Raw genomic sequence first — 22,036 nt, 5'->3', positions numbered from 1 at the left:
ACATCTAACAGCAACATTTATTAAGACTATTGCAACTTTACAATGATTAAAACAATACTGTAGATAATCTTGTGAATTGATTTAAAGACTGACTGTTCCGTGTTGATAATTTACACTGTTATACTGTATTACAGTGTGAATTTGATCTTTACTTCAATCTGAATAACTGGTTTTACCCATAAACTAAAAGTGGTTGTAGCCTTCTGAATAGCCTATGAGTCACTGTCAGTCATTAACTCTGAGTCCTTATGTGGCAGGAGGCATCACTGCTAGAGGGGAGGGGCTTCTGCAGTAGTACAAAAACGCATTTGCTGTACAGCATTTAAGAATGCTAAGTGTCATCACTCTTTAGAACATCGCTGGTATCCTGTGGTTGAGATCACACATTTACAAGTTTGTTAAAAATATACTGCTGTGTTCGTTGAAACAATGTTTTACCATTATTGTTGTCTTCTTCAAAAGGGTGAATGCTTGTATATAGCTCTTGTAAATCGCTGTCATTTAATGAGACAAACCTACTTTCAGAGTTTGACAAGGAGAGTATGGAGACCTCTGCTGTAGAAAGTTCTGGGTTGTGACGATGAGACACATGAGTTCCGCAGGCAAAAAGCTGGATGGGAGTTCTATTACCTTCAGTGGAAACAGAGTGATTGTTATATCCAGCTTTGAATTCCTTCAAAGTGCGGTTGATTCGTGGTAGAAACACATAATGAAGGCAAAATAGGTCTGTTGCATTTTCTAAGTCTAGGATACCAAGTGATTCCAATTCATAAAATATAGGTGCATAAATGCGGCTACAGTTGTTGTTTAAGTCTCGGTTGAAACGCTCAATCCTCTGGTTGTGCACAGAACTTCCCATTAAGACAGAGCTTTCACCCCTGCTTGCTCGCATGTCCTCCCAAACCTGAGCGTTCTCTCCTCCGTGATCAGTCCTGATATGCAGGGGTCTGCCAAATTGTCCAACAGCTGCAGTAAAGAGGGCTTTCACAGTCTCAGCTCGATTATTGCTGGAGCACTGAAGAAACATCAACATCCTGCTGTATCCATCTATTGCACCATGAACAACAAACTTCCAACGAATCAGTTTGTGATTTCCATCTATGTGCCATATAAAATTTGGATGAGGCACAGAATATACTCGCCGAGCAACTGCAGTTCTTCTCCTGGATAGAACACCAGCCGAGTCCACCCTCCGCAGTGACTTTCTTACGCGCCATCTTTGAACCACTATGTTTTTGGAACGCAGATGACCCATCAGCATCACTTCTCCAACATTTGGATGTTCAGTTTTTATCTGGGACACTATCTGATCTAACTCATGGTCACTGATTACATTGAATTTTGACTCTGAGATATTATAGTCTTGCAGTAACTTATACAGAGTGGGCCTGGAGATGGAAAGGATAGATGCAGCTTCAGTAAAAGATGTTTTCAGGGAAAGAACATTTTCCAATTCCTCTTTGGAAATCTGAAGCCTTCCTTGGTAACCATCCTAGAACACGGCACAGAAAATCTCAATGAGCACAATTCTATAACAAAAGATGGGTAATTTGAGGCAATTGTACTGTGACAGATTAGCTAGAGTAATATTTTATCAATAGTTTTAAAATATGAAAGTGAGCAATCAAAAGACACTTCACAGCAAAAACAGTAATAAAATATGACGTAAAACTTGTGAATGTTGTTGGTGGTGATGTGACACTGCTAGTGATGGACCCCTAAGAAGATGAAATGTATGTAGAATCAGAATCATTACTTTGACAGGATTTAATTTAAGGTGACATATTACACCAAAGAAAAAACAAAAATTAGTCAGCTAAATGATATGTGTAAGAAGGCCTACCGAGCAGTATGGTATCCCAGTGGAGACGGCAGGTCTACTTGGTCCAGGTGCATTGCTGGATTCCTAAGGAAACATTTACATCAAGAACGACTGTTACGTACCTACCAAATAAATAAATAGAGTTGTATGATGTTCGATCTCTGTCTGCTGCCTACCAAATGAAATAATTGAGGACTAGCTAAGTAATTTAGCTTTGCTAGTTTTGCTAACACTGCTATCAGCCCGTCCAAAATGCTATACAATAAACTTACCAAGTGCTGCGGCGTTTGTGAGGTCGAGGGTGCACTACCGCTGAATCGTTGGATGGCCGACAAAACGGCTCTTCCAATGTTTTCAGCTAAATCGCTGGACATGCTGGTAGGGAATAGTCGAAGCAGCTCATGGCAGTCAAAAGTGACCGTGAGAGGAGCGCAAACACAGAACCTGACCGCGACCGGCACACTTTAGCGCGGGAGGTTTTCTTGAAGCTTTTATTTTGGTATTTCCGTTGACCCGTACAATAAATTTGCATATTAGCTAAATATTTAGTTTCCCGTAACATTTAGATTTAACATTTAACATTTAGATTTAACATTTAACATTTACATTTAAATATAATATTTACATTTAACATTTAGCATTTAACATTTAAAATCCTGTTTTAAATATGAAAAATTACAAATATTTTACTAAATGTTGTAAAAAATGACTCGAAAAAACATGTTTTTGTAAGATTTAGAGCTAAATGTGGAAAAATGTTGCTGTTAATTTCGGCATGTTTCAGTTTACAAACGGCGCCCCATACGATAAGCTGAGGAAACCAAGCATAAATGTGAAATGTATTTATTTTCTGGTGTTCTTGCTGTTGAGCATCGTTGTAAGCCACAATTTTATAAGCAAGGCACAAAGTAGAAAGGTAGTAAAAACACAATGTAGGCATATTGGTTTTCCACAGAGATGTAGAGGGAAGCAAAGGCTCTCTACTAAGTGATGTCTCCTGCCATTGCAAAGGCACTTACAATAATATACGTCCAGTTAGCAGAGCTGTGATGATACTCTGCAGAGTTATGAAATTATTTCAGCTTCCTTAATCTGGCAGCACGACACACATGCTGTACCAGGCAGAGTTTTTATTATTTGCCGTAGGCAGTAAGGTAATGCGGCATGTTTGTTCAGCAGGATGTGGCAAAAACTGTTTGTGATCTACAGCAGCCCGGGTTTGCCTGTAGAGTATAAATTAGATTTTTAATCAGACTACCGTGCACCTTCAGCCGTGAATCTAAACTAAACAACATTTTTCTTTCCCCAGGTAGACATCCCGTCTCACCTTAATTCACTTCTGTTTATGCGTTTCCTTTTAACAATCAGAAACTGCCTAAAGCAAACTTAGACCGGCATACCTTTATTAACGACAGGCATTTTGAGGGGGATGCTGATGACGCCCACCAGGTCCGAAGTGGGAACCAGAGAGCGCAGGATGGCTCTGATACGCAGCGCCTCACCTTTACCTGCATTGATAAGCTGTAAGAGATGCACAGGCACAAAACAAAAACAATCTCTTTCTCATAAGAGTCCCTGTGACAGTATACAGAATCTCATTCTTCAGCTCAGGCTGTTGTCGAAGGCCTTACATGCATCTCAGGAGCACAGCGTCCCAGCAGGTCAATGAGGGCAGAGTAGAAGGACATGATGGCGTTGCCCATGTGAATCACTTCCCCTTCCTCCTCACCAGACCTGAAACAGACAAACACACTATATAAAAATTATACGCACAGTATAATAAATATTATCCTGAACACGAGAAACATTTCTTGGAAGTTGCAGACAAGCTCTGCAGGGTGGTTTCAGGATACGGCGGGCAACAGAGGCGCAGTAAATTGGGCAATTTTGTGAGCATTTATAATAATGTTTTGGCACAATACATGATCTCCTTGCAGGCTATTCTGTTACACATATTGATTTTGAGCAGCTTTCCAATCTCTCTCCCCACTTCAGGCCATACAAACTTTCAACATTAAAATTCAGTCAGTGTTACAGGCTTTGTATACTTATGTAGAAAGGCAGGGACAAACAGCCAATGCCAGGGATAATGTATTCCTTTCTTTTACATATTCTTCCAGAAAAGTACCTTTTTTCATACTGTCCTTAGGCTCCAATTATGATTTAAAATCTCTGATATTTTTTATTCAAGACTTGCTTTAATAACACCTGGGTTGCAGTTGCATTATAAGACTTATATGTTTCCAGTAGTTGAAAAAGGTTTTCATTTTTTTCCCCTCTTTTTTAAAAATGTCAAAGTCATCCGAGATAAATGATCGCTTAAAAAAAAATCTGTGGTTCTTAAATGTGTCTTCAAACACATGAATGTGAATTTAGCTGCTGAAGTAAATTATATTTTGCTAAATAAAGAGTAAATTAAGAAGATTTTCTTGTTTTGGTAGGAGGTTTTTTTTTTTTAAAGAGAGAGAACAAAAGACAATTATTTGATAAAACTCCACTTTCAAACAGCAATTACCTCTCTCTTTCTCTTCACTGTTCTCTTGCTGGGCAAAGGCAATGAAATAAACTTAGATCTCTTTTCCCGTAATATGATATGGCTCTATTTGAGGGTCTAGCAACAAAGAATAATGCTGGTTTAGCTAAGCACACAGGGAAATCTAACTAAAAGTAACATTTCACACAGAGACCCAGATAATGAGAGCCTTAATCACAAGAGACTGGCTTTAGAGTTTCTGAATGGGTTTCTTAGTGTCTCGTGGTGATAAAAATGCTGATTCAGTATATTTTAAACACTGTGGAAAAAGAAAACAAAGAACTGGTGTCGTTTTTACCCAGTAGTGACTCCAGCAGGAGTCTTGGGCAGGTCCAGGGCAGGATCTTCAGAGATCTTGATGGCCTCTTCCATGGCAGCCAGCAGACCATGACCTCCCTCGCCCCTCAAGGCTGGGCCGAAACACTCTGGACGTCTGATGAGCAGCTTCACCACCACGTTGGCATTTTCCTCCACGCTCTCACCTGGTGTGAGGAAGAAAAAAAAAGAAAGGAGGAAAAAAAAGCAGACCAATGGAAAGGAAAATTGTTATTATCCCCAAAAGGAAAGGTGAGAGTCAGCTAGAGTGTAAAACCCCTGAAAGTGGTATTCAGCAGCTTCTAAAGCACCGCTACATTTTTTATCCAGGAAAAGCCGACTCACATTTCCACGTGAGTCCTCAGCAGGACCCTGGCATCTTTAACCAGTGGATTTTTTAAATTTCTGTGCGGTTTTTCATTTCTATTCCAAAAACAGCATCACTGTTAAATCCCCTGCTGCTTTAATACACAATACTCACAATTATACAGATGCAGTAAAATCACCCTAGACTGTTTCTTTGTTGCGATGCCATTTTTTTGTTTTATCTCAATACTTATTTATTGCTCAGTTACACATATTCAGCGACTTAAATAGATTATATTTTCTTTAAAATGTCTTTAAAAAGCATCTCGGGGGTGTCCTCGGGAGGTTGAAGTTATGGGAAAGTTTTTCTAGTTTGTAATAATACTTTTTATGTAACACACTGCACGGTAACTAGTTTTTGCACATTCAATTAAAATCCAGATATTAAACAAGACTCGAATAAAAAACAAAAATCAAGTAAATCATAAATCACACACATAACACAACAGCGCCACATAAATATGTATCCACCAAATATCCTTACCACATACGAATATATGAAAACACTCAATATAAAATATAGTTTTTGTTTTGTTTGCTTTGCTTACCCCTTGCCAAATTCCCCTCCCCCTGTCTGTCTCCTTTCTCATTCCCATGTTGTCTTTATACCACGTGTTCAGCTTTTAAGTATTCTTTGCACCATGTAGGTTTAGCCTGGTGTCTGACCTCGTCTGTTCTCCTGACAAAGTCGAACTGACCACGTGTATACTCAACTGTATGCCACAATTAAAGCCTCTTTGAACTTTAAGATAGCCTCTGGTGTCATGTATATCAGGCTTGGGTACAAGCGGAGGCTTCACACAATGGTACACTCAGATATTGACAAAAAAAACTCTGTGTTTACAGGATAACTCCACAAGCAATGTTTTCCTTCTTTATTTAACATTTTCCAGTCTGTTGCACTTCTAATCAGCATGCTGATGGGTGCAGTCGGCATGCTTTGTTGTGAAACAAACCAAGGGCCAAGTATATCACTGCACCAAAACGAGCAGAGGAACAGAATTGCCAGGGATGAAAAGTCATCTTAGTGCTCAGTATAAAACATACCGTTGCAGAAAACGGCGAACCTCAGGAATGAGAGGTAGCGCTCTCCCTCTATGGGGTTCCAGCCGAGGTCTGGGTATCCCTTAGCCACCAGCATGGCGCAGCTCTGAAGACCACAGCCTGCTAGGTATGTCACCACCTACGGTCAAGCAATTCTGCTTCACTCCTGAGTATTATAATGGCACACTGTCTTTCTGACTCAGTGTCAGCAACAGTGGCAGCTTGAAAGCCTCTGCTGAGCTAAGCTTTTCCAGCTGTCACAAAATCATTCAGCACTTTTCATAGAAAACTTTGGTGGCCTGAGCTTTCTATTCTTATCTGACTTGCTTCCTCTATAATTGTATGTGTCATCTGAGTAGCGCTGCGTTCTAGCATTGACAGATGATTAGCACGTATTCTTCCTCTTCTGTGGCCTCCTCGAACTTTATGAACACTGAGCTGCACATAATTGGAAGAACATGTCTTGTGGGTTGGCAAAAGCCAGATTTTAAACCAAAACCAACATGGTGGCCTGAAATGTGTTGGCAAAAACTTTCGAGATGAAGAATAAACCTAGCAGCAGAATGCAATGCAAGGTTTAGACAGTGAATAAGATCCTGTATCCACATAATTCCCTAATTCTTAATGTTTGACTTTATAAATAACTAAATGGATCCTGCATATGTTTTATAGTACAATCTGTTTTGGTATTTGATGATAATATGAACATGTGATCAGTATACTGGTTGTACATTTAGCTAGTTGTACAGTTCAGTTTCATTCACAACTTTCCAAACTAATTTTAAACACTACATCTGCTAAAACAACAACAAGTTATGGTCAGAATAGAAACTGGCTACAATCTAATGAGCCTGCAAACATAAAGTGCTGTGTGATTTTTAGCTGTGCTGTTGAGTATTTCTTTGAGTAAGGCTGCGATTTCATTCGTCACCAAACCTTCTCCAGATCAGGCTCCTCCAGGGCCAGTGCCAGACCGTTGTTGTCCATCACTGAAGACGCTGCGACATCCAGCGGAGTGGAGCCCCGCATAGCTTCAGAGGCTAAACACACACAGAAACAGGCTGTCAGCAACAGAGCAAACTTTGCATTAGTTCTGCATTAAACAACAGGGGTGTTACGTGTCTGCAGGCTGCATGTTTTCTTTCCCTCCCCTTTTGTTTGCCATTCCCTTAGGTCGCAGACTGCAGGCTGATGTCAATCTGTGTGACGTCCAACTAATTAGAGGAGGGAGGCCCTGATTGGACAACCCAGGAGTGAAACCCTTGATAAGGAGACTCACCTGTGGCTGGGCGTGGCTCTCTTCCCTCCTTGAATTGTTTGACACATGTGTGACGTTTTCCTGCTGTCTTTCTTTTGTTTGATGATTGTGGTGGGAGTAAAGTGGACTAGGTAAGTTTGGGGACCCCATACACTTACTCACGTAGAGCCTTTGTGTTAGAAACACTAGGTAAGTAGGTTGGTGCCACCCATGTAATTTTGAGCTTGTTTTAAGTTGAGGTTTAGGGTTTTTCTCTCCTGTTTGTTGCTTTTCTAGGATAATAGCTCAGCTCAGCTAAGTTTTGGTTTTGTCTTTTTGGTGTTTTTTTTGGCACAACCTAACTGTCCCTTTTTCCCCCACATTTGTTGTTTGAGTCTGGGTTGTTTATTTTGTGAGAGTGCTGCCATTAAACCTTCTTTTCATAACACCTGTACTGAGTTTCCGGAGTTGTTGTGTTATCCCCTCCTGCCCTCGGGGAGATGTAACACAAGTGGGGGCTCGTCCGGGATCTATTTCCCAGAGCTATGAACAACGCTGGTGCTTGGTACAGTGTTACTGCCTTGTAATTAAGTATGGATTTCGACTTAGAAGATTTTATTCGTGCTCCGAGACATGAGAAGCTTGAGTTATGTCGCAAAGACGACTTATTGAGTATTGCGGCACACTTTGATATTCCAGTAAAGAAATATAGCGCGAAGAAGGAAATTAAGGGCATTATCTTACAACGTCTGGTTGAGTTGAAGATCTTGACTGGTTCTGATGTGTGTGATAGTAACGTTCTCTCTGTTGAGCAAGGTGTTGCCCCCCTGAAGGCGGAGGATGGTGCTATAGCTACTCCCCCCAAAGTCCAGGTGGAGCCTACGGTTCCTCCCACTCTACCTCGCTTTGATCCTCTGTCCCCAGACTTTAGTGGGTCAAATGGACATGCTAGACTTAAGGTGCGTCTAGCTCGCCTTCGGCTGGAGGCGCAGGAAAGGGAGCAAACACGTAAGGCCGAGCTTGACCTCAAACTTCGGATACGTCAGCTGGAAATTGAAGCTGAGAAGGAGGTAAAGTTGAAACAGCTAGAGGTGGAAGCTATGAGAATTACACAAAGCCTGTCTTCTCCCAGCTCACCAGTTACTTCAGAACCCTTGCCTTCATCTGGCAGCACCTATAGGTTTGATGTGCGCAAAAATATTGCTTTGGTGCCAACATTTAGAGAGACTGAAGTCGATTCCTACTTTAATGCTTTTGAAAGGATTGCAACAGCATTAGAATGGCCAAAAGAAATGTGGGCTGTGCTGCTGCAATGCAAGCTAATGGGCAAAGCACAGGAGGTTGTGTCAACTCTCTCTATCGAAAACGGCATGAAATATGATGTACTGAAGGAGTCCATCCTTCGTGCTTATGAGCTTGTGCCTGAGGCCTACCGGCAAAAGTTCAGGAATCACAAGAAGTCAGATGGTCACACATATGTAGAGTTCGCGCATGAGAAAGCAGTTCTTTTTGACAAGTGGTGCACAGCAAGTGAAGTGAAGAAAGAGTTTGAAGCGCTTCGTCAGTTAGTCCTGTTGGAAGATTTTAAAAATCTATTACCAGAGAAGCTTGTAATGTTTTTAAATGAGCAAAAGGTTGCCTCACTGTCAAAAGCTGCCGTTCTGGCTGATGAGTTCACTTTGACTCACAGAAATGTGTTTGCATTAACCCCTCGTTCAGGTAAAGTGTTGATCACACGCTCTCCGAAGCCTGATCGTGGTCAGCCTGAAGCCAGAGCTAAGCAACAATTTCTCTCTCGTGAGGTACGTGAAGAAGTTAGCCAGCAAGAAAACACTAACATTTTTCCTGCTTGTGTGGTGACTAGATCTCAGTCCAGGAAGAATGACCTTGATTTGTCTGACTCTTTCCTCGTTGTGACAGAAGAACCTGATAGTGTTAGACCAGAAGCTACGCTAAAAGAGGAGTCTAGAAGGATGTGTTCTCTTACTGACACAGACATAAAACTGCCTGCTTCTAGAGAGGAATTTATTGTTGCACAGCATGAAGACGACTCTCTTCTGAAATGCCGTACTGCTGTACTTACCCGGGAGGAAGCTAAGGTAAAGAAGGTAGCATACATTGTTGATGGGGGTCTCCTTCTGCGTCGCTGGGCTGGTGAAAACTTGGATGACTGGCATACAGTTTATCAAGTTGTTGTGTCAAGGGTTTTCCGCCTGCAAGTCCTAGCGTTAGCACATGATCACCCACTTTCTGGACACCTTGGCGTAAATATAACGTATCATAAGGTCCTCAAACATTTTTTTGGCCAGGACTCAAGTCTGATGTTGTACGTTACTGTCGTACCTGCCATGTTTGCCAAGTTGTGGGCAAGCCAAATCAAGTTATCCCACCTGCACCCCTGTCACCAATTCCAGTGATGGGTGAACCATTTAGCAGGGTTATTGTTGGCTGTGTAGGATCTTTACCAAAATCAAAGTCAGGGCACCAATACATTCTAACAATGATGTGTGCTTCTACTAGGTTTCCTGAAGCAGTGCCCTTGCGAAGAATCACCGCTCCTGTTATCAGTAAAGCGCTGGTCGGGTTCTTCTCTGTGTTTGGTCTTCCAAAGGTAGTCCAGACTGATCAGGGAACCAATTTTAAGTCTAGGACCTTTGCTCAGGCCTTGAAGGCGATAGGAGTGGAACACATTACATCAAGTCCCTACCATCCTGAAAGTCAGGGAGCACTTGAAAGATTTCACCAGACATTAAAATCCATGCTCCGCAAATACTGTCTGGAGACTGGAAAGAAGTGGGATGAGGGTATCCCATTCTTATTGTTTGCTGCTCGTGAAGCAGTGCAGGAATCCCTAGGCTTTAGTCCTGCACAGCTTGTATTTGGACATGAAGTTAAAGGACCATTGCACATCCTTAAAGAACAGCTAGTTGTTCCAACTAAAACATTGAAGAGCATCCCTGAGTATGTGGCTAAAATTAGAGAGCGCCTTAAATCGGCTTGCGCTATGGCCAGGGACACCTTAACTGCTAGGCAGATAAGGATGAAAAAACATTACGACCGGGGAGCAGTTGCTCGTCAGTTTAAACCTGGTGATCAGGTTCTAGTTTTGCTCCCCATCCTGGGCTCTTCTCTAAGAACAAAGTTTTCGGGACCATATGTTGTGGAAAAGAAACTTAGTGAGACCAATTATGTTGTTCAAACACCTGATCGTCGTCGCAAGACCAGAGTCTGCCATGTTAACATGATAAAACATTATCTTACGAGAGAGAGCGAAGATGATCCCCTCACGCCACCCAAAGCTACATCTAGCTCTCCTGTAGCATGCGTAACTTCAGAGATGGCCAATGAAAGCAGTGAGGAGGATGCGGTCCGGCGCAAAGATGCGTCACAAGGTACGAGACTAAGTAATGGTGAGATTCTGTCAGATTTGCACCATTATTTGTCTCACCTGTCATTTGACCAGGCTAAAGACATCCAGAACCTGATTGTGTCGTTCCGGTGTATGTTTGGGGATGTTCCTACCCAGACGAGTTTGATATCCCATGACATTATTCTTACAAATCCTGCACCCGTTAAACAGCATGCATATATACTCGCTCTGCGGTAGAGTATCACTTCCTGTTCCTGCTCAAACACAGTGGTGTTTCTGAGTAGCTTATTTGCTTAGCAATTTAATTAACAACTTTTAAATACATTCTTCTTTCATAGTATAATCTTCACGTGCTTCATCCGAAGCACACTTTCTGTGTACTCACTACCTAATTTCTAGCCAAAGTATTCACTCACTGTCTCTGTACTGTTTCGCTAGCTTAGCTTAGCTCGTAGCCGACTCGTTAGCACCATGGCTACTTCACCTGTCCCTCCTGCACTTTCTTGCTCATTGTGTCAGATGTTTAGTTACTCCTCGGCCTCCTTTAGCAGTAATGATATCTGTAACAAATGTAGCATATTTGCAGCGCTGGAGGCCAGGATTACTGAATTGGAGACTCGGCTTCGCACCCTTCATTCACCCATAGCTAGCCAGGCCCCTGTAGCTGGTGCAGCCGAAGATAGCGTAGGCCCCGCTAGCTGTTCCCCGGCAGACCCCAAGCAGCTGGGGAAAGAGGGCGGCTGGGTCACGGTGAGGAGGAAGCATAGTCCTAAACAGAAGCCCCAGGTACACCACCAACCCGTTCATGTGTCTAACCGTTTTTCCCCACTCGGCGACACACCCGCCGGGGGTCAAACTCTGGTAATTGGTGATTCTGTTCTCAGACATGTGAAGCTAGAGACACCGGCAACCATAGTCAATTGTTTTCCAGGGGCCAGAGCAGGCGACATTGAAGGAAATTTAAAACTGCTGGCTAAGGGTAAACGTAAATTCAGTAAGATCATAATTCACGTCGGCAGTAATGACACCCGGTTACGCCAATCGGAGGTCACTAAAATCAATATTGAATCGGTGTGCAACTTTGCCAAAACAATGTCGGACTCTGTAGTTTTCTCTGGTCCCCTCCCCAATCAGACCTGGGGCCCGTTCTTCGTACGTCGCTCACTACATCCAAGATCAAATGACACATCCAAGATCAAACCATCGCGCTAACCGTGAGCTCGCTAATCCGGTTCTCCGAACACACCTTCCGTTGACGATTAGTACAGCTGGACGCAGTAATGTGACATCACTGGGTGTCGTAAAAGGGGCTACGCATCGATAGTAGAAACATTGATCGGCAACCCTCTGATTGGTCGGCGAAAATGTCGAAGGAGTGCGCTCGGCTCGGTATTTTTCGGCAGCAGAGCAAGAACTCCTGAGTGAGGGATTTCAGGAGTTTCAGAGTTTAATCAGAACGCAAGGGAACACTGCAAAGGCTGCAAAAGCAAGGAGAGAGGGCTGGCAGAAAGTTGCTGACAAATTAAACTCGTAAGTAATTTAATAATAATAATAATAATATATTGGATTTATATAGCGCTTTTCAAGGCACCCAAAGCGCTTTACAATGCCACTATTCATTCACTCTCACATTCACACACTGGTGGAGGCAGCTACGGTTGTAGCCACAGCTGCCCTGGGGCAGACTGACAGAAGCGAGGCTGCCATATCGCGCCATCGGCCCCTCTGGCCAACACCAGTAGGCGGTAGGGTAGATTTATTATATTACACTATATTATCCAATATTATATTACATTATATTATATTGTTATATTATATCCTCTTTCACATTAGAGCCACAACAGGACCCACTAGAACATGGGAACAAGTAAAAGTGAAATATAAGAATATTCTATAGAATGGTAATATTTATCACTTATATTGCTTTTAGTCTCTTGGAAAGAGACCCTGAAATAATCTGTTTGTTTATAACAGCAACCAAGAAAAGGGCAGAGCAAAAAAAGACAGGTGGTGGTCCTGCACCCCCTCGTCAACAAGTTGGTTAAGTAAATAATATCCTCACGGGAAAATCGATATCTCTCAATGAGCACACTGTCGCGCTGAGCTAAAGGATCCTGTCTGTCCCGCAATATATGCTGAATTCTGAGGACTCTCCTTATCAATCTTGCACCTTCCGCAATGGGTTGCTCGCGTAAACGGACAGGACATGGCTGCGACAGGCTTCCCAAATCCACCTTGGCTTTTATAGCCGTGGTCTCTCATCTTGATTACACGAAGTAATTTACAATTACTACTCTGAAATATGAATTACATCTGTAATAATCACATACATGTAATAGAATGTTAATAGTACATTTCCCTTTTTTAGGAAATGACCTGTATGTATCTGTGTGACATCAATAAAAGGATCAAGTGCTGCATTATCTTTAGTTACATTGATGTTATTTATTTATCGCTGTTGCTTTCGTATAAATGAAGCGGACATACCTGCGTGGCCGCGATCTAATCCTGTTTACATAAAGTAAACCTGCTCCCGAGCAGGTTTACGTTTACGGTTCTGTTGCTATGACAGCAAGTCCCGGATGAGCTTCGGGGAACCGAACGATCCAAGATCACGCGAAATCGTCAACAATCTAATCCAGCTAACTTACTTAGCGAGGTACGAAGAACAGGCCCCAGGAGTGACATGTTTAGCCGCATGTTCTCCTTAAATTGCTGGCTGTCTGAGTGGTGTCCCAGAAACGATGTGGGCTTCATAGATAATTGGCAAACCTTCTGGAGGAAACCTGGTCTTGTCAGGAGAGACGGCATCCATCCCACTTTGGATGGAGCAGCTCTCATTTCTAGAAATATGGACAAATTTATTAAACCCCCCAAAATATGACTATCCAGAGTTGGGACCAGGAAGCAGAGTTGCAGTCTTACACGCCTCTCTGCAGCTTCTCTCCTCCTGCTACCCCCCCCAAAAACCCATCTCCATAGAGACTGTGTCAGCTCCCAAACAGACAAAAACCAAACTAAAAACCATCAACAAACAACTTAAACATAAACAATTACAAAGAAAGAACAATACAGTATCCACATCTGAACCAAAGAGTAAAACAGTGAAATGTGGATTATTAAATATTAGGTCTCTCTCCTCCAAGTCTCTGTTAGTACACGACTTAATAATTGATCAACAAATTGATTTACTCTGCCTTACAGAAACCTGGTTGCAGCAGGATGATTATATTAGTTTAAATGAATCAACACCCCCGAGTCATTCTAACTACCAGAAATCTCGAAGCACAGGCCGGGGGGGCGGTGTGGCAGCAATTTTTCACACCAGCCTATTAATTAATGAAAGACCAAGACAGACTTTTAATTCATTTGAAAGCCTGATGCTTAGCCTCGTCCACCCCAGCTGTAAAACTCAGAAACCAGTCTTACTTGTTATCATCTATCGTCCACCTGGGCCTTACACAGAGTTTCTGTCTGACTTCTCAGACTTTTTATCTGATTTAGTTCTGAGCTCAGATAAAATAATTATTGTGGGTGATTTTAACATCCATGTAGATGCTAAAAATGACAGCCTCAACATGGCATTTAATCTGTTATTAGACTCAATTGGTTTCTCTCAAAATGTAAAAGAACCCACCCACCACTTTAATCACACTCTAGATCTTGTTTTAACATATGGCATCGAAACTGAACATTTAACAGTGTTTCCTGAAAACCCTCTCCTGTCTGATCATTTCCTGATAACATTTACATTTACAATAATTGATTACACAGCAGTGGAGAGTAGACTTTATCAAAGTAGATGTCTTTCTGAAAGCGCTGTAACTAAGTTTAAGAATATAATCCACCCACTGTTATCATCTTCAATGCCCTGTACCAACATAGAGCAGAGCAGCTATCTGAACGCTGCTCCAACAGAGGTCGATTATCTTGTTAATAATTTCACCTCCTCACTACGTACGACTCTGGATACTGTAGCTCCTGTGAAAACTAAGGTCTCTAATCAGAAGTACCTGACTCCGTGGTATAATTCTCAAACACGTACCCTAAAGCAGATGACTCGTAATCTGGAGAGGAAATGGCGTGTCACAAATTTAGAGGATCATCATTTAGCCTGGAGAAATAGTTTGCTGCTTTATAAGAAAGCCCTCCGCAAAGCCAGAACATCTTACTAGTCATCACTGATTGAAGTAAATAAGAACAACCCCAGGTTTCTCTTCAGCACTGTAGCCAGGCTGATAAAAAGTCAGAGCTCTTTTGAGCCAACAATCCCTTTAATGTTAACTAGTAATGACTTCATGAACTTCTTCACAAATAAAATTTTTATCATTAGAGAAAAAATTACCAGTAATCATCCCACAGATGTAATATTATCTACAGCTACTCTTAGTACCATTGATGTTAAGTTAGACTCTTTTTCTCCAATTGATCTTTCTGAGTTAACTTCAATAATTACTTCCTCCAAGCCATCAACGTGTCTTTTAGACCCCATTCCTACAAAACTGCTCAAAGAAGTCCTGCCATTAATTAATTCTTCGATCTTAAATATGATCAACCTATCTCTAATGATCGGCTATGTACCACAGGCCTTCAAGCTAGCTGTAGTTAAACCTTTACTCAAAAAGCCATCTCTAGACCCAGCAGTCTTAGCTAATTATAGGCCAATCTCCAACCTTCCTTTCATATCAAAAATCCTTGAAAGAGTAGTTGTCAAACAGCTAACAGATCATCTGCAGAGGAATGGTTTATTTGAAGAGTTTCAGTCAGGTTTCAGAGCTCATCACAGCACAGAAACAGCTTTAGTGAAGGTTACAAATGATCTTCTTATGGCCTCTGACAGTGGACTCATCTCTGTGCTTGTCCTGCTAGACCTCAGTGCAGCATTCGATACTGTCGACCATAATATCCTATTAGAGCGATTAGAACATGCTGTAGGTATTACAGGTACTGCACTGCAGTGGTTTGTATCATATCTATCTAATAGACTCCAGTTTGTTCATGTAAATGGAGAGTCCTCTTCACACACTGAGGTTAATTATGGAGTTCCACAGGGTTCAGTGCTAGGACCAATTCTGTTTACATTATACATGCTTCCCTTAGGCAGTATCATTAGAAGACATAGCATACATTTTCACTGCTATGCAGATGACACCCAGCTCTATCTGTCCATGAAGCCAGATAACACACACCAATGAGTTAAACTGCAGGAATGTCTTAAAGACATAAAGACCTGGATGGCCGCTAACTTTCTGCTTAATTCAGATAAAACTGAGGTTATTGTACTCGGCCCTGAAAAGCCTAGAAATATGGTATCTAAGCAGATTCTTACTCTGGATGGCATTACCTTGGCCTCCAGTAACGCTGTGAGGAACCTTGGAGTCATTTTTGACCAGGACATGTCCTTCAATGCACATATTAAACAAATATGTAAGACTGCGTTCTTCCATTTGCGCAACATCTCTAAAATTAGAAATATCCTGTCTCAGAGTGACGCTGAAAAACTAGTTCATGCATTTATTACTTCCAGGCTGGACTACTGTAATTCATTATTATCAGGATGTCCAAAAAACTCACTGAAAAGCCTTCAGCTAATCCAAAACGCTGCAGCAAGAGTACTGACAGGGACTAGAAAGAGAGAGCATATTTCTCCTGTTTTGGCTTCCCTTCATTGGCTTCCTGTTAAATCCAGAATGGAATTCAAAATCCTGCTCCTCACATACAAGGTCTTAAATAATCAGGCCCCATCTTATCTCAATGACCTTGTAGTACCATATCACCCTATTAGAGCACTTCGCTCTTGCTCTGCAGGCCTACTTGTTGTTCCTATAGTATTTAAAAGTAGAATGGGAGGCAGAGCCTTCAGTTTTCAGGCCCCTCTTCTGTGGAACCAGCTTCCAGTTTGGATTCAGGAGACAGACACTATCTCTACTTTCAAGATTAGGCTTAAAACTTTCCTTTTTGCTAAAGCATATAGTTAGGGCTGGACCAGGTGACCCTGAATCCTCCCTTAGTTATGCTGCAATAGACATAGGCTGCCGGGGGATTCCCATGATGCATTGAGTTTTTCCTTTCCAGTCACCTTTCTCACTCACTATGTATTAACAGACCTCTCTGCATTAAATCATATCTGTTATTAACCTCTGTCTCTCTTCCACAGCATGTCTTTTATCCTGTCTTCCTTCTCTCACCCCAACCGGTCGCAGCAGATGGCCGCCCCTCCCTGAGCCTGGTTCTGCCGGAGGATTCTTCCTGTTAAAAGGGAGTTTTTCCTTCCCACTGTTGCCAAAGTGCTTGCTCATAGGGGGTCATATGATTGTTGGGTTTTTTTTCTCTGTATCTATGAAGCGCCTTGAGGCGACTTATGTTGTGATTTGGCGCTATATAAATAAAATTGAATTGAATTGAATATAGGGTCAATCCCATCAAAAGGGAGGCCATGAAAAAGGAAGTTGAGTATCTGATTAGGAATGGACTTGCCATACCCAGTTGCAGCCCCTGGAGTTCCCCTTGTTTGTTGGACATTAAAGCTGATGGGAGTCCACGGTTCTGTACGGACTTCCGCATAGTGAATGCGGTGACAGTTCCTGACGCATACCCCTTGCCCCTCATCGATGATTGCATTGATGACATTGGACCTGCCACATTCATTACCAAACTGGATATGGTGAAGGGTTACTGGCAGATTCCTTTAACCAAAAGGGCGTCAGAGATATCTGCTTTTGTAACTCCAGACAGTTTCCTCCAGTACACAGTCATGCCATTTGGGTTATGTAATGCGCCAGCTACGTTTCAGAGGCTAGTGAACAAAGTACTGGGTGATGTTCCAAACTGCCGGGTGTACCTAGACGACATAGTCGTGTATTCCAGTGAATGGGCAGAACATCTTGCTACTTTGTCAGCTGTGTTTGAATGCCTCTCAGCTGCCTCGCTGACTTTGAACCTGGCCAAGTGTGAGTTTGGTAAAGGTACCATCCTCTATCTAGGCCAACAAGTTGGCGGAGGAAAGGTATGCCCAGTGGATGCAAAGATCCATGCCATTTCAACCTTTCCAGTTCCATCTACAAGAAGGGAGCTACGTCGTTTTCTTGGGATGGCTGGATATTATCGCCGGTTCTGTAAGAACTTCTCAACAGTAGCTGCCCCATTGACTGCCTTGACCAGTCCATCAGTTCCATTTACCTGGTCTGATGAATGCCAACATGCCTTTGAGAACCTTAAAGGATTGCTTTCATGTACACCTGTTCTCTCCGCCCCAGACTTCGGCCGACCATTCAAGTTGGAGGTCGATGCTAGTGCTGTCGGGGTAGGTGCTGTCCTTCTACAGGAAGATCAGGATGGACTCGACCACCCTGTGTGTTACTTCTCAAAGAAGTTCACTCTTCCCCAGAGAAAGTATTCCACCATCGAACAAGAAACTCTTGCCGTTCTGCTGGCTCTGCAGCATTTTGAGGTTTATCTCGGATTAAGCAGGGAGCCCATAAAAGTCTTTACAGACCACAAGCCGCTTGTTTTCCTTTCAAGGATGTACAATAACAATCGTCGACTTATGAGGTGGTCTTTAATCATTCAAGAGTACAACCTTCAAATCTGCCATAAAAAAGGGACAGAAAATGTCCTGGCTGATGCATTATCCCGTGCCCTGTAGTCTGTGTAGGGTTTTGTTTGTGTTTGAAGGAACCAAACTGTTTGTTTGGTCTTGTAAGGGTGGGGGTGTTACGTGTCTGCAGGCTGCATGTTTTCTTTCCCTCCCCTTTTGTTTGCCATTCCCTTAGGTCGCAGACTGCAGGCTGATGTCAATCTGTGTGACGTCCAACTAATTAGAGGAGGGAGGCCCTGATTGGACAACCCAGGAGTGAAACCCTTGATAAGGAGACTCACCTGTGGCTGGGCGCGGCTCTCTTCCCTCCTTGAATTGTTTGACACATGTGTGACGTTTTCCTGCTGTCTTTCTTTTGTTTGATGATTGTGGTGGGAGTAAAGTGGACTAGGTAAGTTTGGGGACCCCATACACTTACTCACGTAGAGTCTTTGTGTTAGAAACACTAGGTAAGTAGGTTGGTGCCACCCATGTAATTTTGAGCTTGTTTTAAGTTGAGGTTTAGGGTTTTTCTCTCCTGTTTGTTGCTTTTCTAGGATAATAGCTCAGCTCAGCTAAGTTTTGGTTTTGTCTTTTTGGTGTTTTTTTTTTTTTTTTTTTTTTTTTTGGCACAACCTAACTGTCCCTTTCCCCCCACATTTGTTGTTTGAGTCTGGGTTGTTTATTTTGTGAGAGCGCTGCCATTAAACCTTCTTTTCATAACACCTGTACTGAGTTTCCGGAGTTGTTGTGTTATCCCCTCCTGCCCTCGGGGAGACGTAACAAGGGGCAGTGTATCGACACAGCACATCAATCTTGATATTCTCCAGTCTGCATCTTTGAAGCTCAGAATACCAGGTCCCATTAATCAGTTTGTCAACACCTGCCCTTTTTGTAATATTACTCCATTTTAAAAGCGTCAATGCAGTTGAGCAGATACTACAAAACCACTTAATATTGCAGCACAATGCAGGCTATGTTACATATTATTAATTTATAGGAAAACGTGGCTTGTAAGAGGCAAATTCTAAAAGTGTCATATAAAAAGGGCAACAACTAGTGTGTTTTCATTCAACTGTCCTCTTCCAGAGCCAGGTGCTTTAGTTTACGTGTTACACAGGCACGCAGAGCTCTGTGACTCATGTCCTGCTCTGGACGCCTAAATAACCCTCATTTACTGCTCGCCATTCTTCTCTCTATCAGCTGCCTGCCTCTGTGCCCCTTACACTTTCAACTTGATATACAGGCATTTTGAAATCGAGCCTGTTACTCTTCTTCACCAGCTGCTTCCCACAATATCAGCAATAAGTCTGCAGTGGCCCGTAGCAACTATTGGTTTCTGCACACATTATGTAGCAGCAAAAAAGTTTAATTGAGGCAGTATGGAGAATACTCAGGAACATATTCAAATGCCAAGGCATCCTCATAACCAGTGTGTTCTCCACTGTCTGTTTTTGCCCCAGCTTGTTCCTTTCCTTCATATTAAAAAAAAAAAGTCTATTCAATTTCAGATTTTTCATGTATCAGGACATAATAAATAAAACCATCTAATCCTCATCAGGTTCTAAAATTAGGTAAATACTTCCTAACCTGTACCATACGTGACAACATAGCAGTATATATTTAACAAAAATTGAGTCACAATGTCAAAGAAGTGTATGAATAACATAAGTACACCCTTACAGATTTCATAGAATTAAGAAGTTGGAGCCACGTGTTGCTCATCGAATGCACCTAATCGTCAGCAAGTGTGAGCACCTCCATAAATGCAGAGGCTTTGCTGGTCTGAAACATTCAGGAGTGTGTTAATGCAATGCCAGGAGGAGCAAAGACAATAGAATTGGCCTAAAGGGACAACTGTTGTTGCCCGTCAATCTGGGAAGGGTTCTAAGACCATTTCTAGTTTGAAGTTCATCATTCTACAGTGAAGAAGATTATTCAGAAGCATACAAAACTTTTCTCAGGAGTGGACATCCCTGCAAACTAATCCCAAGGTCAGACTGTGCAATGCTTAGAAAAAAAATGCTAAAAGCCCATGAGAAACAGGATTTGGGCATGTTGTAGTCATTGAGGCAACCATGAACTCCTTTGTTTACCAAAGCATGTTAGAGTCAAATAGGAAGCCATCTGTCCAACAGCTACAGCTCAGCTGATGTTGGGTCATGCAGCAGAGCAATGGTCCAAAATGCAGCAACAATTCTACAACATAATGGCTAAAAATGAAAAATCAATGTGTTGCAATGGCCCAGTCAATGTCTTAAGACAGCTGTGCATAAATTAAGTTGTTGTTTTTTTTTTCAAAATAAATAATGAAAAGGCAAAATATACTTACCCAATCCGACGCTGCTGTTCTCCAGCAGGTAGCTCAGGTGGTCAAACATGGCTTTCTGGTTTTGCCGGCTAATACGGCAGAAATAGCACAAGAAGCGACAACAGCTAGCTACCATCTTGGGGAAGGCGATCTCCTGTGGAAGAAAAAAGTAGACTGTATGGATCAATCTGCAGCCAAATAGCCCCAAATAAGCTGCAGTAGGAGCTCAGAAATATTAGAATTCTTTTTAATGTCACTACAGGATGCAGAGTACTAGATGCTTGGGTCTGATAAAGGTATCTAAACTATCATAAAGAGTATCATGGAATCAATAAATAAAATGTATTTCCTGTTTTGAATACAGAAACTGAAAAATTGTTTGACCTTCAAGCCCTTTTGCATCTAATGCTTTTAGATCTGTGCCATCCTCATTTTTCTAAGTCCTCACATGGGCTCAGTCCAAGCCTCAGGCTGAGCATAAATCACTAGAGTCATTTGCTCTGTAGCAGAAATGCAGAAAAAGTAATTGACAGCAGAGGAGGAGAGAAACCCCCATTTTACTTTAGGCAGATTACAATCTGCAAAAATGCACAGCACAGAAAATCACACTTATCAGACAACTGACAAATATTGAACTTTCAATCATGCCAAAGCTTCCACCTCTAAAGGCAGATTTGACAGAAACTTTGAAAGCACAAACAATTTTACTTTGAGAATATACAGCTTAACAAGTTTCTTTGTTGATTCCCCATATGCGGTCCTGCTGTGCGTGACCGGGAGCAAACTTTCTGTCAGTGTCCGAGTTCAGAGATTTATTCCTTCATAATATTCTATAAACCATCTGTCTTGATTGCGTGATAAAACCTACGACTCGCACAATCTCATAATATACAGCACCATGCCACGACTGAAACAACATCAGCGGTAATCAAACAGCAAATATTAAAAACCTGATCTATATTCACGACTGTCACTGTATATGGCCACAGCGAGCGAGGTACACGTATCAAGTGGCATGAAACCAGTCAGGAATTTATGCTATGAGCCTGTGCGATCACAGTGCCAGAGACAGACACGAAGGTCTGAATGTCTCCCTGAGGTCCGTCTGTCTGAGGTTCACTTCAAGCTTGGCACTGGCTGCAGCATTAAATCGCAACCAGCTCTTCCAGCTTCTGTCAGCACCACCCAAAAAGGACAGGTCTGAGTGGCCTCCTGTCACCCCTCTGATACCTTTACTCCTCTGTCCTCTCTATTACGCTGCGGTTTTTCTGGGTATTAAGCTGTTTCTCTTGGCTCACTTCAGCCTCTTTTGTTTTCCTGAGATCGGTATACAACTTATTAAGCATTAAAAGTTCTGTCAGTCACAAACTCAAACTCTTCCCCTAAAACTAAGCTTTGTAACAGAAAATTAACCTGCAAATGTTTTGCTAACAGATTTACTGTATGAGTCATTTTGCAAGCA

At 42.2% G+C, this 22,036-nt stretch overlaps 1 protein-coding gene and 1 long non-coding RNA gene across 2 annotated transcripts in view; both read right to left on the bottom strand.

Annotated features, from left to right (window-relative positions):
* Window positions 1–1,097: 1,097 nt before the first annotated feature.
* Window positions 1,098–2,128, bottom strand: LOC308405193. Its single transcript, XR_013973287.1, has 3 exons — window positions 2,095–2,128; window positions 1,844–1,906; window positions 1,098–1,492 (listed from the first exon to the last, which is right to left on the bottom strand). It is a non-coding gene; the product is annotated as an uncharacterized lncRNA (long non-coding RNA).
* A 1,024-nt stretch (window positions 2,129–3,152) lies between these two features.
* The window catches only part of LOC308405507 (ryanodine receptor 3-like), a gene marked incomplete at its 5' end in the record, with an annotated part of 32,152 nt that continues 13,268 nt past the window's right edge, over window positions 3,153–22,036 (bottom strand). The window contains 6 exons of the mRNA XM_080896181.1: window positions 3,153–3,343; window positions 3,454–3,556; window positions 4,654–4,837; window positions 6,084–6,219; window positions 7,017–7,120; window positions 20,596–20,728. Of these exons, the coding sequence (XP_080752307.1) occupies window positions 3,209–3,343; window positions 3,454–3,556; window positions 4,654–4,837; window positions 6,084–6,219; window positions 7,017–7,120; window positions 20,596–20,728 (795 nt within the window). The 3' untranslated portion in view covers window positions 3,153–3,208. The remainder of the gene's footprint in view (window positions 3,344–3,453; window positions 3,557–4,653; window positions 4,838–6,083; window positions 6,220–7,016; window positions 7,121–20,595; window positions 20,729–22,036) is intronic.

Source organism: Rhamphochromis sp. 'chilingali' (assembly GCF_963969265.1).
Source record: "Rhamphochromis sp. 'chilingali' genome assembly, chromosome: 11".
In the NCBI taxonomy this organism is placed as follows: Eukaryota; Metazoa; Chordata; class Actinopteri; order Cichliformes; family Cichlidae; genus Rhamphochromis; species Rhamphochromis sp. 'chilingali'.
Note: the sequence above shows the minus strand (reverse complement) of the source record. Positions and strands in the feature narration are given on the sequence as shown.